This window comes from Python bivittatus, unplaced genomic scaffold, assembly GCF_059951505.1.
Source record: "Python bivittatus isolate LINGU-HERP-01145 unplaced genomic scaffold, Pbiv_v1 ctg000780_np1212, whole genome shotgun sequence".
Lineage (NCBI taxonomy): Eukaryota > Metazoa > Chordata > Lepidosauria > Squamata > Pythonidae > Python > Python bivittatus.
The window spans coordinates 227,605-243,432 of NW_028277108.1; the positions used below are offsets into that span (position 1 = coordinate 227,605).

At 36.5% G+C, this 15,828-nt stretch overlaps 1 protein-coding gene across 1 annotated transcript in view; it reads left to right on the plus strand.

Annotated features, from left to right (window-relative positions):
- Positions 1-15,828, plus strand: part of LOC103062782 (adhesion G protein-coupled receptor A3) — a 398,539-nt gene that overhangs the window by 122,330 nt on the left and 260,381 nt on the right. Inside the window, exons 3-4 of the mRNA XM_088128977.1 lie at positions 840-911; positions 7,040-7,111. Of these exons, the coding sequence (XP_087985103.1) occupies positions 840-911; positions 7,040-7,111 (144 nt within the window). The remainder of the gene's footprint in view (positions 1-839; positions 912-7,039; positions 7,112-15,828) is intronic.

Genomic DNA, 15,828 nt, shown 5'->3' on the forward strand with positions numbered 1-15,828 from the left:
CAACTCCCAGAATTCCCCAGCCAGCATGGCTGGCTGGAGAATTCTGGGAGTTGAAGTCCACCCATCTTAAAGTTGCTAAGGTTGAGGAACCCTGGGTTAAGGCACCAGGCCAGAAACTAAGAAACGGTAAGTTCTAGTCCTGCCTTAGGCATGAATCTAACTGGGTAACTCTGGGCCAGTCGCTCTCAGCTGTAGGGAGAAGGAAGTGGCAAACCATTTCTGAAAACTCTATGGGACTGTTGTTAGGAATAAAAAATGACTTGAAGGAACAACGTTTAAGCATGTGTGTGACATACTACAGTATTATACTTTCTAGTTTCTCTACTAGAAATATGTACACATTTTAACCCATCTGTATTACATATATTTACAATTAACTTGTATACTTGTATTGTGGCACACAAATTTGTACTTGGTTTGTGAAAAGCTGCACAAGACAATTTTTGTCCTCACATGGTATGTCAGAAATTAGAGGGAACATTGCCTGCAGGTACTTATTCTTTTAAAATCTATATATGGTGCTAGAGATTGGAAGGGAGATTATAGTAGTGCATTGAGTTGTACTTCACAGTTAGTAAGCAGTTTATCATGCAGTTATTCCCTGACGAGTTTAAAAATACATTTTCCCTAAAGGTGGTGAAGACTTAGTTTTAATTAGGATTTCTGGTATAAGAGGGGAAAGGGGCATTTTTTTGAAAGTATCCTTCCCTTAATTTTAATTTTAATACATGCAAAGGCGTTTCAAATCTTTGTCTTCCCTCCTCCTCTTCCTCCTTCTGAATGAAAGTAGAACTTATGTAAACTGGATATTAATTGGGTTTTCTCTTCTGTATTTTCAGAGATTTGAAGAATAACTTGATTAGTAGCATTGAACCTGGGGCCTTCTATGGACTTTCAGAACTGAAGCGCCTGTAAGTATTAATTGCAACGGGATTACCTTAAAAACTATACCTGTATTGATACTGATATTTCGTCTCCAAAGAATGGGAATACATCACCGTGCAATTATAACATACAGGATATGTGAACTAAGGATGGCAGTTTGATTTTTTTTCCTATGCATGATTTATTTTTATGAATCAAGTCAAAACAAATCAGTCTTTACTACAGTCATAGAAGAAACTGAACATTTGAGAAATTGCGTTCTGACTTTGGCTAAACTGCAGCATATGGTTGACAGTATTCACAATTAAAACATATATTGGCAATGTAGTCCAGATGAAAGAATGAATGAATGAAGAATTAATAGGCTTTATTGTAGTCATTGACAGTACAGTATACAGTTTTACAACTAAAATTGATTATGATTATATGCCATTAACTTGGTGTTGGCTCTTGGTGACCATGTAGATAGATTTTCTCCAGGATGATCTGTCCTCAACTTGGTCCTTCCAGTTTTCCAATAGTGCACCCATCATCACTTATAATTAAGTCCATCCACTTGCTGATTGTTCTCTTCTTCTCTTTCTTTCCACCTTTTTCAGCGTTACAGACTTCTGAAGAGAGCTAGGTGCTCCCTGGATCACAAATAAAAATGTAGAAAAATAAAATGAGCGTAAAGTTGCATGCTAATACTGGGACAATAAGAAGACACATAAATAAAAATAGAAACTAAAATATTTATGTGGTATTAAGATCCCAAAAAGCTGGTCACTTAATTTGATAAAGTACTGTACCTATAAAATCAGTTAATGAATACCACACTTAAATACTAAAATATTATTTTAACTTATCACTAAACTATTAACATTTGAAACACTAAAATATTTTTAAAATATTTTAAAATTAAAACCTGTTGATTAATAAGACACTTTATTAACTCCCTTATTAAGATCAGTGCCACTAATTGGCTTCCACAAGTTCAGCAATATAATATAATAAAACCGTAAAATATTTGTCTAACTAAATGTGATGCTTTTTAAGGGATCTCTGTATTTGGTATGCTGTTAAACAGAATTTTTGGATCCTTATGTTTAAGTAGATAGTCTACAAAAATACCATTTGGAGCATTCAGAATTTTTTGTGCCTCCAGAATTTTTGTGTCTTCAGGTGACAGTGCAAAAGAACATGGACAAGAGTTTCTAATGTCCTGTCCCTGCATTGACAGAGGCTTTCCTTACATGCAATCTTCTTATTTCTGCCTCCAAGGATTACTGATGGGAGACTATCAAAGCAAGTAAGAGTAAAAAGTCTGCAACACTTTGGGAGATTGAGTTGTTTAAGATCTTCCTACCAGTCCAGAATATCTTTTGTAGGATCATCTCCCATTTCCAAAAGCATCTGGGCAGGAAAGCCCACATTGTGCCATGTTCTGTCCTGAGAACGATTCTGCCAGTACCAGTGGGGCCAAGTCTTGCGGTAGGTGGACAGATGCATTAATAGTTTTGGAGGTACATGGAATTCTAGCATCTTTTAGAGAAGCTGGTTTTGAAGTGAAACCAACAGTTCGACTGTATACGAAACTAAAAATAAGATGAAGGTCAGCATTAGCAATATATATGTGATGTGGAATGAGGAATTGGGATATTAGTTTTGGAAAATCAATGGGTCAGATTTTAAGAAATGTAAAATGCATATCTTATAACTTAAGAATGAAATTAATTCATCAGAAAAGTTTGTTTCATGTTTATAGGAGTCTCAAAGAATGGTTTTAAAAGTTGGATATTGTATTTCCTGAGCTGGTGTTGTAAGAAATATTAGGGGTCATGCTCAGTCAAGGCTTCCTTTTGGTTTCAAGTTACAATATATGTTAATATAGTCTTAGAAAAAAATACTAGTTAAAGATGTACATGTTACATTCCATTATATTCCCAAAATAGGGAATTTGACAGTTTATGAAGAACTTTAGCTTAATGGAATCTGAGCTTGGCAAAGAGAATTATTTTACATAGATGGGAAGAAATGAATATTTCTGATATTAAGGAATAAATTCAAGATATGTGTCTTTATCAATTTTTGAAATTATATTCTAAAAATTATATGACCTACATTGAATAAGTTTAAGGATTGGATTAATTTCATACTGATGTTATATGGAGTCTTTTTTTCCTTAGTTACTTATTTTCTCTTACGTTTATTTTAATCACTGTAATACATGTCACTGTAGTTTTGTTATACTATTTGTTATACTACACTAATTAAAATTAAAAAGAATATGTTATGAAACATAGTATACTCTGTTTTGCCTTGTTTAATAGATAATAAAAGTCAATCAGAATGCTTGGATATACTATCTGTTACATTTTACTTCTCAAACTACATGTACAATTACAGTTCACACAAAAAGGTAGGCACATACACTTAAAATATATGCATGTTTGTATCTCAACATGGCTATATTCTATTAAATGATTGCACAAAAGTTGTACTTCAAAAAATAGAAAGTTAATGGACAACATATTTGTTAGAATTACAAATGTGGGAAACTAATAGCAAGATGTTAGCAGGAATTAAACATATTTACAATGATCTACCCTGTGAATATGAATGACTTTTAAGTCATCAAAATATATGAAAATGTGAAAATTGTAACAAGACAATTGAAATTTATTGCTATGGAGATGATGTATTATAACAACACAACCCTGACCTCTTGTGGGGAAAATAGAGAAGCTATAAAGCTATGAAATGGTATTGCTCCGTCATAAACATGAGAAAGAGGAAAGTCAAAGGTCACTGAAATAGAATCTCTTGACTCTGGAAATAATTGGAGAAAAGATTCTGTAATAGGCATACTTAACACAAGAAGTCACCATATTGTTTAAGTATAAAAATGTTTCTTGTTACCACAGACCTATGGATTTCAATCCTGTGTGGAATATTCTAGAGGCAGGGAATTGGTTGATTATAACAGTAAATCATGGTTGTTTCTAGGTTAGTATGAGTTTTCTATAAAGCAGTGAGAATTCTCATTGTCTGATGATTAGAAAATAGATTATGTTACAAGATCCTTCCTTCCTTCCTTCCTTCCTTCCTTCCTTCCTTCCTTCCTTCCTTCCTTCCTTCCTTCCTTCCTTCCTTCCTTCCTTCCTTCCTTCCTTCCTTCCTTCCTTCCTTCCTTCCTTCCTTCCTTCCTCCCTCCCTCCCTCCCTCCCTCCCTCCCTCCCTGAAGGCTGATAACTACTTTCAATACTGCACTTGGTCTGTTTCCTATTCTTTCCTATCTTTTCCAGAGAGGATAAAGTAAGAAGCTAATGTAATGCAGACATATGTAAGTGACAGGAGGCTTTGTGAGTCAGTTGGAAAAACCATAGGCTGCCAAGTTCATAAAATTAACAATTTCATTTGGAACCCTTCTCATGGGCTGACAGCACTGCGGTAATTTAGTACTGTAGTTGCAATGGCAGAGTAAGTGAACTCGTGGATCAATGCAAATCAGTGTCTGCCAGAAAAAAAGCAACCAGAAAGTGGGCCACATGTCTGGTTGTTTTACAAGATTAATTTCATAGTCAACATTTCTAGTATAAACATTTACAAGAGAAAAAAAAATGAATACCAGATTTATGTGACGTGAGATAGATTTGGTCTGAAATAATAAGAACGAGCTGAGAGACGTGTAGAAATAAGTTGATACAAACTGATTTTTTCTTTTTCTTATTTATCTGTCTGTAAATGTCTCATTAGGAAAATTTACAGCATACTTGGGGGGGGGGGGATAGCACTTGCTTTGGCATCTTTGCTGTTCATTTGGTATAGCCATGACACATGAAGTAGCATATATTTGCAAGTTGTTGTTTAATGAATATCCATACTTAGTGAGAAGTTAGTTAATATAAATATTTGAACATCTGGACCAGGTGCTAGATAGGTGTTTTTTTCTTAAATTATCTCTAAATTAAATTATACATTTAAGAAAAGTTCCATAGAACTCAACAGGCCTCACTTGGCAGAGTAAAAATGCCTATATTTGCACTGATAAACATTTTTGTAGTATTTAATTTAGAGATGTTATTTGCAGAATATCATTAAAGTCTTAGTGCTAATTGTCACTGGTTGGATTCACATAGCAAAATTTGGCTTGTTTGTGGCTTACTTGTTGTCTGATCCCAGGCATTGTGGCTCATAAACCATAGTTTAAAATTTAGTGCGTTGGGCAAACCCAGTTAATTCTGCTTTATCAGTATTTAATCACACTTAAGCAAACATTGCTAATCATGTTAGTAGTTACTGATTGCCTAACAGGCCCATAGTCTCATGGTAATGTTACATTTGTTATTAAATTTCTGCAAGTACACAGCAATACCCAATTTTCAGTGAATTCATTTTAATTCATATTATGATAGTGCAGTTCAGAAGAATGAATTACATTGTAGTTGGGTCTAGAACTAATTCAGCCATGTCAAGTTTCCATCATGTTCAGTTTTTCTTTTTCTGGATTAACCCTGACTTGTAGAAATATAGGCAGCTGTCTTATGTGGGTCTGGACCAGATGTATTTTGTCTGGTTCATTGATTACTCAACTTTCTTCTAGGAGCTCAAAGGAGCATACATAGCACTCTCTTGTACAATTTTATACACTAGAACTACCCTGTGAGCTGGGATAGGCTGAGAAATAGTGGCTGGCACAGTCACTCAATGAGCTTCTGTGGCTGAGGGTGGATTTGAAGCTGGATCTCTACTTCTAGTCCAAAACCTTAAATATATCACCACAGTAGGTCTCATTCAGTACTGTGTACCTTGAATGGTAACACTGTTTTGGATTTTGGGCACTGCTGTAGAGAATAAGGAAGGTGACCTTGATGAAGATAGGTAGCCCTAAGCAAAAGGGACTGAAGCATTTTTAAAAACCACAATAACAGAGATAATATTTGGAAACAACTCAGGCAGACACCTCCCTAATCCACTGGAGTACAAGAAGGGAGAGGAGGAACAGCAGAATCAGACTTGCAAGATTCTGGTTTTATAGCTAATCTCAATAAAAGTACTTTTAGCTTTCATCTGGGGTTGGTTTCCTGGTCTCAGCTACCTAGTGGGGCTGACAACTTCCCACAGAAATCTCTTTCAGCAATTGCAAGTACTGGTCATGATAGGCAAAGTGATCTGAAGCCTCTTATTAAGGCAAATCATGTTGGCTGTTGTCCTGACAAAGCAAATCATACTGCATAACCTGCACGTCTTCACTGAGGCAAATCTTTCTTATGGTAGGCCTAGCTATAGCTTCCCCCCTTGCTTATACTCATGATACTTTTAATTCAATTAATTTGGGAGGGAGGGAGGAAAGAATTCTATTTTTAATCTATTTTTGTGATTTTCAAAAGGTCAGCCAAAACCCAAGTCATGTTTAAAATGCTAACAAAATAAAATAAAATTGAAATATTAGTTTACCAAGATTTTAAAAGCATTTCTTATAAGTTATGAATAACTTCTTTAGAATTTTCATTTATAAAAATTAATTCATTTATGAAAATTACATCAGTGATGGGTGTACTTCAGTATGCCCATGTTAACACCTCTGATCCATGAGCTGAACTGGCTCCCAATGTGCTTCTTGGTGGAATTCAAGGTGCTGGTTGTCATCTATAAAGCCTCCAGGTTATTTGTGGGACCAACTCTATCCAGTTGTTTCTACCTGCCAACTAGGTCCACAGGAGGGGCATGCTTTGGTTCCCTTCAAATAAAGAATGCCATCTTATGGGACCTTGGGAACATGCCTTTTCTTGTGCAGCACCTGTCCTCTGAAACATCATGCCCTTTGAGATCAGATTGGCCCCAATCCTCCTGGCTTCTGTAAAGTTCTGAAGACCTGCATAGAGGTTAGATGCCCATTTCAGAGGTTTCTGTTTATTGTCTTACTGGGTTTGTCCTCAGTGACCACTGTTGTTTTCTTATTCCACTAAAATTGTTTTATATTGTTTAATGTGTTGTTAGCTGCCCAGAGTTGCATTCACAAGATGGGCAGCTATATTAATTGGTTTAATAAAAAGTATGAATACATTTGTTTTACAGTGTTGGTTATTTAAAGGTTGTATTCAGGTCAAACGAGAATGAGTTCATATTGTAATTATATCTGTAGTTAATGCTGTTTTGTTTTTCCTTCTAGGGATCTTTCCAATAATAGAATTGGTTGTTTAACATCTGAAATATTTGTGGGTCTTAAAAACCTTCATAAATTGTGAGTATGGTACTTTTTGAAAACTAAATTATCACAATAACTTTCACAGTTTAAATTAAGATAGCATAATGATATGCAAAGAATGGGGCAAAATAGTTTGGTTGAATCTATACCTTGATTGGTAGTGTTCCAGTATTAGAATGTAACATACTTGGGTCTCGGGTCCCCCTGAGCCACCCAGAATGTTCTCCTGTGCCCACGTCTTTGGAACTGGGAGTCCTTCTGCAATGTGGTTGGTAAATGGAAAGCTAGCACGATGGGGAGTCCTTTTTCTACTGAGTAATATATTCCCTGAAAAATAATATTTTTGAGGTTGCATCCCAGCACTAGAGGAAATCGTTGCCTCCCTGTCCATCATTCCCCCTCTGCTCTCTCTCCATTACAGAAAAATGTTTCTATTCCTCTCCCCAGAGAATTAAATTTAGGCCAAAGGATGCAGGTTCCCCTTTGTAGGAAATAGCCAAATTGGCCTCAATCCACTTTGTTCACGGAAGTCTCTGTGGACAACAAGCTTGCTCTGTGATTCCTTTCATGAACAGAAGGGGACTTTCGGATTCAGTTTGATGTTAGATTTTCAAAAGAAAGAAAAAATAATTCTGATGCAAAATGATGACTGAATTAAAATTGTAGTCTTCATTTTTAAAAGTTTATTCTGTTTTCACAATTTATACTTTTATAAAGGTGTATGTTTTACTTTTGTTATTGTTAGGTTGATGCTGTGTTTTGGTCCTTCTCTTTTCTATTCTTGCTTACTGTTTCTTCCAGTTACATTGAGCCAAAGCTGATTTTCATATTTTCATTGTCTGTAGTTTTCCTCTTACCTCTTTTTTCTTCTTCTCCCCCCCATCTTTTTTTTTTTTTTAAACTACTGCTACAGCAAACATTAACAATGTTCCTATCTTCATTTCAGGCTATTCATACCTAGAATGTCTCTTTATTAGAGGGATCTGTTAGAGGGGGAAATCTGCTTCATTAGACTTGTAGGAGGTAAACATTTTCTCAACTATCCTTTTGGAAGGAAACTACATTTTGAGCAGGGACTCTCCTCATGGAGAATTTACCCTTATCTCGCATCAATGCTTTGCTGATATGTTTTCATATCTCACCCTTTGGAGCAGTCAAATTATTTTCCTTCCAGTGCAAATGCATTTAAATTAACAAGCTTCCATTTTGCAATTTGTAACGCTGGAGCATTGTGCTTCTTTGGTTGGTCCCGATTGGACTTTAGCAATATACATACACACTTTCCACTCATAGAGTTCTTTGTGTGTCCTGTGCTGGTATTTGTCCACTGATCCAGCACTAGGAAAGTATCTCCAGACCTCCCACATTTAGCAGCCTGATCTCTATGTAAACTCCATCTTCCAGGCACATCTCTATTAAAATTGACCCAAAGAAGCCAGAAGATGTTTCTACAAAATTTTGTCCCCAATACAACATGAGAATTTCTCCAGGCAGACTGATTCCCAAACACTCTGTATTTGTTTGTCTATCTCTACCAAATCTGTGTCTAGGATATTTACAACAATATCCCTGTTAGTTTAGCCCCAAGATACCATGCACATCCAATCAACCATTCCATTTCCTCTCAGCGTGGCAGGATCACAACATTCAAGCCACAAACCTCTTTAGTTTCTTGAGTAAGCTGTAGCATGAGTTTAAGAATCAGACTAGATTGGGGTTTTAGGGCTTTTTTTTAACTTAAAGCTTCATAAATAATTATAAAATTGAGTATTTAAACTTTGGTATATGATTGCAAGGCTCAGCATCCATCGTAATCTAAAGGAAGGGAGAGGAAAGAGGAGGGAACAGGAGAAGGGCAGGGAGAATGTCTTTAAAATTGTTTCTAAGGTGGAGTGTCTTCCTTTATATATTTGGTGTTCTCATCATTTATTGTATTTCATCAATCTTTCTGAGGTAGGATCAGGCTCAGGAAAACATAAACTAATGGAGCTAATTCATCCCTGAAGGCTGCTTGTCTTCTTCTGAATATGTTTTTCCTTCAAACCTTTAGGATTGGACATATTCCTTCTTATTTCAGCCCATACTTCCCACTGCTTTTTCTAACCACACTTCTCAGTGTACGGAGTTTTGATATAACTCCCTTGCCTTCTTTTTCAACTACATCTACCTACATACGTACACATAACTATAGCTGGCCCTCTGTGCAGGCATTTTGGTTCTATTTCTTGCCCATCATAACAGTCTATAGTCAGTTGGCTTTAGGTATTTTAGCTTGTTGTTATATACCAAGTTCTTGGGGTTTTTTTTTTTCTTTTTCTGACAACTCAGTAACTAGTTTCCCTGTAAAATCTAAACAAGTGTGGGAGGGAGGAAAGCAAGTAAAATAGATCAAGAGGCCTTATGCCCTTTTGCAGAACTATACCAAAGCAATAAAAAAAAAATCAGTATTTCTGACATAGCTTCATATACTGTATTTATCACTTGAGGGCAGACCATTTGCTAATTTTCAGGAACTCTTGTCTCACTCTGCCTCCCACCACCTGAATTCAGTGTCTGTGATAGATTTTCCAGGCAATTTATGAGAGTACCTGAAGTTAATCCTTCTAGTCAGTTGCTAATCCCTGTAAAAAGCAATTAGTTTGATTTTCTTCATTTATATAAACAGCAAGCACTGAAGTCTTGCCTCACTCCAACTACTGACCTCTGGGCTCAAATATGCTATTATTTTCTCTTCTCCCCCTGCCCCTAGAAAGAGGCTCTACACTGTCAGCTAGAACCATGGTGAGGAACTCTAGTCAGCTGCAAAACTGAAGCCATACCGATTTGCAATGGGAATTTCTGCAGAGGAAAAATAATATCTTAATGGCCAAGAAGCTTTCCTCTCATACCAAGAGTTCCTATGGTTTTGCAAAGCAGCAAGACAAATGTACCCAGCATTACTAGGAAAATATTGGAAGTAGCAGGAAGGGCTTTCATTCATATATATATATATATATATATATATATATATATATATACACACACACACACACACACACACACACACACTCTCATTCATTCATTCATTCATTCATTCATTCATTCATTCATTCTTCTTCCTGTATGGGATGGGAGCAAGATTATTTTATTATTACTATTGGTCAGGGGGAGGCAGCATTGATTGCATCATTGTGTCCCTGACTCTTTTCAGTGTTCTGAGGCTAACAGGAGTGAAAATAATTTCATAGCCATCTTCAAAACTCTTCAGAAGAATCTGGGAGTGGAAACAGTATGATGTAAAAGTGCCCAGGATGCCTTTACAGAGAGGCTTTGTGGTGTGGAAGTGACCTAAGAACATTTTTAATGCTTGGAAGGAAGGAAGGAAGGAAGGAAGGAAGGAAGGAAGGAAGGAAGGAAGGAAGGAGAAAAGGAAAGGAAGAAGTGGGAAAGGAAAGGAAAGGAAAGGAAAGGAAAGGAAAGGAAAGGAAAGGAAAGGAAAGGAAAGGAAAGGAAAGATAAATCAGAGGAAGCATCAGAAATGTTAAGAATTGTCCAGTCCCCTGAAAATGGGGACATGCAACCTCTCCCCATGTGAATCTTTAAAACACAGCACTAAACCCATCAACTGTCATGACATCTCATGAAGCAGAAGGAATGTTTCATCACATGTGATGGACATGTAAAAAAAAAACCCAACAGTACTGGAAAGACATACATAGTATAATGCAGAAAATCTTGCAGTTTAAATTTGAAATGAACCACAACTTTTCCTACTAGGTATAATCTCAAAAGAATTAACAAGAAATATCATAATTTAATGAGATATATGCTTACAGCAGTGAGAACAAATTCTGACAGTATGTGATTGGGAACTTAAACTTCGAGAATATGCAGCAATGGCAAAACTAACAGTATATATACATAATAGAAGTTTAACTAAATCCAAGCAAGAATAGTTCCCATACATACAACACATCCTGCAGCATTGCAAATATAATCATTTACACTCTGGCCTCTAAGGGAGCGTAAATGTTTAAAAATATTGCAAATTAGCAGATGTATAAAAAAGGGGGAGTCAGAAACCCTTATTATTTTCCTTTTTCTCTTTTTTCTTTTGGTAATTGATTCTTGTTAAATTTGATATGTTTATATATTTTTCCTTTTTTTAATAATATACATTAATTATATTAATATACATGTAATTTATATATGAAAATAATATACATTAATATACAGACACACAAACACACATACATACAAAGTAACAATATAAGGGAGGCTCTAATAAGTAATCAGCTTAAGATCAAAACCTCTAGTACAGGTGAAACTTGAAAAATTAGAATATCGTGCAAATCTTCATTTATGTCAGTAAGGCAACTCAAAAGGTGAAACCAATATATGAGATAGACGCATTACATGCAAAGCGAGATATGTCAAGCCTTACTTTGGTATAATTGTGATGATTATGGCGTACAGCTTATGAAAACCCCAAATTCACAATCTCAGAAAATTAGAATAGTGTGAAAAGGTTCAATATTCTAGGCTCAAAGTGTCCCACTCTAATCAGCTAATGAATCCATAACACCTGCAAAGGGTTCCTGAGCCTTTAAATGGTCTCTCAGGCTGGTTCAGTAGGAATCACAAGCATGGGAAAGACTGCTGACCTGACAGTTGTGCAGAAAACCATCATTGACACCCTCCATAAGGAGGGAAAGCCCCAAAAGGTAATTGCAAAAGAAGTTGGATGTTCCCAAAGTGCTGTATCAAAGCATATCAATAGAAGGTTATGTGGAAGGGAAAAGTGTGGTAGAAAAAGGTACACAAGCAGCAGGGATGAATCCTGGAGAGGATTGTCAGAAAAAGGCCATTCAAAAGTGTTGGGGACTTTCACAAGGAGTGGACTGAGGCTGGAGTTAGTGCATCAACAGCCACCACACACAGACGGATCCTGGACATGGGCTTCAAATGTCGTATTCCTCTTGTCAAGCCGCTCCTGAACAACAAACAACGTCAGAAGCGTCTTACCTGGGCTACAGACAAAAAGAACTGGTCTGTTGCCCAGTGGTCCAAAGTCCTCTTTTCTGATGAGAGCAACTTTTGCATCTCATTTGGGAACCAAGGACCCAGAGTCTGGAGGAAGAATGGAGAGGCACACAATGCACGATGCTTGAAGTCCAGTGTGAAGTTTCCACAGTCTGTGTTGATTTGGGGAGCCATGTCATCTGCTGGTGTTGGTCCACTGTGCTTCATTAAGTCCAGGGTCAATGCAGCCGTCTACCAGGAGATTTTGGAGCACTTCATGCTTCCTTCCGCAGACGAGCTTTATGGGGATGCTGACTTCATTTTCCAGCAGGACTTGTCACCTGCCCACACTGCCAAAAGTACCAAAACCTGGTTCAATGACCATGGGATTACTGTGCTTGATTGGCCAGCAAACTCGCCTGACCTGAACCCCATAGAGAATCTATGGGGCATTGCCAGAGAAAGATGAGGGACATGAGACCGAACAATGCAGCGGAGCTGAAGGCCGCTATTGAAGCATCCTGGTCTTCCATAACACCTCAGCAGTGCCACAGGCTGATAGCATCCATGCCACGCCGCATTGCGGCAATCATTGCTGCAAAAGGGGCCCAAACCAAGTACTGAGTACATATGCATGCTTATACTTTGCAGAGGTCCGATATTGTTCTATTTCCAATCCTTGTGTATTGATGTCATGTAATATTCTAATTTTCTGAGATTGTGAATTTGGGGTTTTCATAAGCTGTACGCCATAATCATCACAATTATACCAAAGTAAGGCTTGACATATCTCGCTTTGCATGTAATGCGTCTATCTCATATATTGGTTTCACCTTTTGAGTTGCCTTACTGACATAAATGAACATTTGCACGATATTCTAATTTTTCGAGTTTCACCTGTATATAATGTATTATGATGTGAGTCGTAGTGGTTCTTTTTCAATTTATACTCAGCTTTGGATGAAAAAGCCAAATAGTACCTTGCTTTATGGTGCAGTTTAAAGTTTGGAAGGGCGAGGCCACCTTTCTCTTTGGAATCTTGTAGGATTTTTTGTTTAAGTGTGGGTCTTTTCCCAGTCCGTATAAATTTAATGACAGTTTCTTGCCATTCTTGTAAGATCCTCTCTGAGATTCATATTGGTGCCATTTAAAATAAATAGTTAGTCATGGGTAGTACATTCATTTTGATAATTGCAATAGATCCTAACCAAGAAAAATGAATATACTGCTGAATGTCCTGATGAAATAGTTTGAAAAAATATTGACTTAGGTATAGGCACAACCCTATTCAAAATGGTTAAGCCCTAAAATATTTCATGATAAGGAAAAAAGAGTAATATGGTAAATATTTGGCAATTACCTGATGATGTTAGTAATCAAGTAAGTGTTAATACTGGTTGTTTTGTATCAATCATGTGTAATAGCCTATGATAAACACAGTATGCAAATGGTGACTTGGATATGAATTCCAAAATCTTGTCCCTTGTGTTCACAATCATTAGGATGTTCATTAAATACTAAAAATAAGTGGAACTGTGGTTTTTATATAACTTGCAGGAAACAAGAACAAAGACTATATTGTCATCACTTTAATATCACCTTTGATTCAATTTCATTAAGTCACCAAATCCTTGAGCCTGCACATTCAACAAATTTCTCTTTCTTTTCTAATTTGTTTGATTATCCAAACTTAAGACCTTCCCAACTTCTGAGTTGAAGTACTATCACACACCCTTCAGTGTGATAGTAGTCAAGAATGGGTGATAGGGTCTTTCCCCTTGCTGAGTTGAAGTATTAAGTCTGTTGTGTGCATACACATATGGATACACCATGTAAATACTATAAATTTGCCAATCTCTATCCTGTTTCTGTTGCCTGTTTCAGGTTCTCACTTTTACCTGATTTTCCAAGATAATACTACACAAAGTATAGCAGGTTTTATACATCTTGAAATCCCATTGAACAGTGTGGAAAAAAGAGGGGAAACCATACTTTAATGTTGGTACAGCTAACTGTGTTTTGAACCTGTCTCATTCATAAGCTAAAGGACAGAATGAAGGCAATGTTTGGAAACAGGGCAGAAAAAAAATGTTGCCAGGTCATGTTTGTTTCATGGAAACCTACTTTTAAGTTTGCTTTGTTGTGCACATTTTCCACATACTTAAATTGCAAATATATGCTGGTTTATAGTCAGAGATATTATTTGAATGTCTTAGATTCTTTTTTAAAATGTATGAGTTTCAAAATGATCATAGAACTTGTGTTCACATCAAATTAATCAGATTTGGAGACAAATTAATTGATCAGAAAAAAACTTGTTTAACTAAGTTGTTTCAGAGGTGTGTATTTCTATAACATTACAACCTTTTACCATTACCAAGTTTCCTTCTTTATTTTATGACCTGATTCCTAATTTAATGCCATAAGCATGAAATTCTGTTGCTCTTATCCATGGAATCCAACCCAAATCCTGTTTCCTGGCATATCCATTTTTCCCTGCCTTTTCCACTACTAGATTTCAAAAATTAGCCTGTGAACTCATATCCATTATGACAATGACCATTACTACCACATCCTCCCCATCTTACCCATTTTCATAACATAAACCTCTTAGACTATAGTTTTTTCAAATTCAAAATATTTCTAAGAACATGTGACTTCTTCATGTAAGGTGTGCAGGAGGAATGAACACAGTACATAATCCCTCCTTTGTTGACCTCCCAAAAGCAATTCTGTTTTTAAGCTGTATGCGTATCTTCCACAGAGAGGAGTTTTCTGCTGTGAATGGGAGACAGAACACTCATATTCATATGTGGTAAAGCCTGCTTGGGTCTGTTAACACCCTTAGTTGCTGTTATGTGGTATGCCCTTAAGGACTTGATCTGAGCCTTGACATTCTCCCAGCCCTTTTCATACATTGCAAGTTCAGTTTCTGGAGATCAAAGTTATTTGTGTTTTAGTGTTCTATGTCTGCCTGTTTTCCCATGGGTTTAGTTGAACATTTTATATATATGATTATTGACATTACCGAAGTTTACTGAAATGATTCACATCATATGACAGATGTGGAGATAGTAGCTGATGGCAAAAAATATGTCTGAATAATATACCAGCCTGACATTTCCTGACTAGCTTATTTATCCCTTGGCCATATTTATCTTTTGTGAGCTGCTCAGATTCTCTCTGTGATTATGAATGATGCATCTTAAGGCAGCACATTTTGCTTTATATATATATTTTTTAAAGTTAGTGGCCATGTTGCCTGTTCTGAGGATGAGCTATATAGAGTAATTTTGAAAGTGTAATAGGGCTCTCTGTAGTTTAGATGTCTCTTGGGAATTCTTTGTTCTGAATATCAGGTGATGTAGCAGATTGGCTATCTTCCTTCAGTAATGCATGTCAGCCAAATGTGATGGATCTACTGAATCCACAACTCAGACATTCCTTGTGATGCAAATTAAGCTCCTTTAAACTTAATTCACTTACTTGATTCAAGTACATCTGATTACTGTTTAATCCCGAACATGAATAATCACCAACAGTTAGCAGTATAATATCATAACATATGACTGTAATAATGTCACTGGAGCAGGCATCTAATTACTCTCATCAGTGCCAAAAAAAACATGCAGAAAAACCCAGTCATGTAGAAAACCAATGTAGGTCTACTGAACGATATCCTTTTTGGATCCTTATTGTCCTACTGATGCTGATCCATGCATTACAGAGTTGAGAATTGAATATGGTAATGA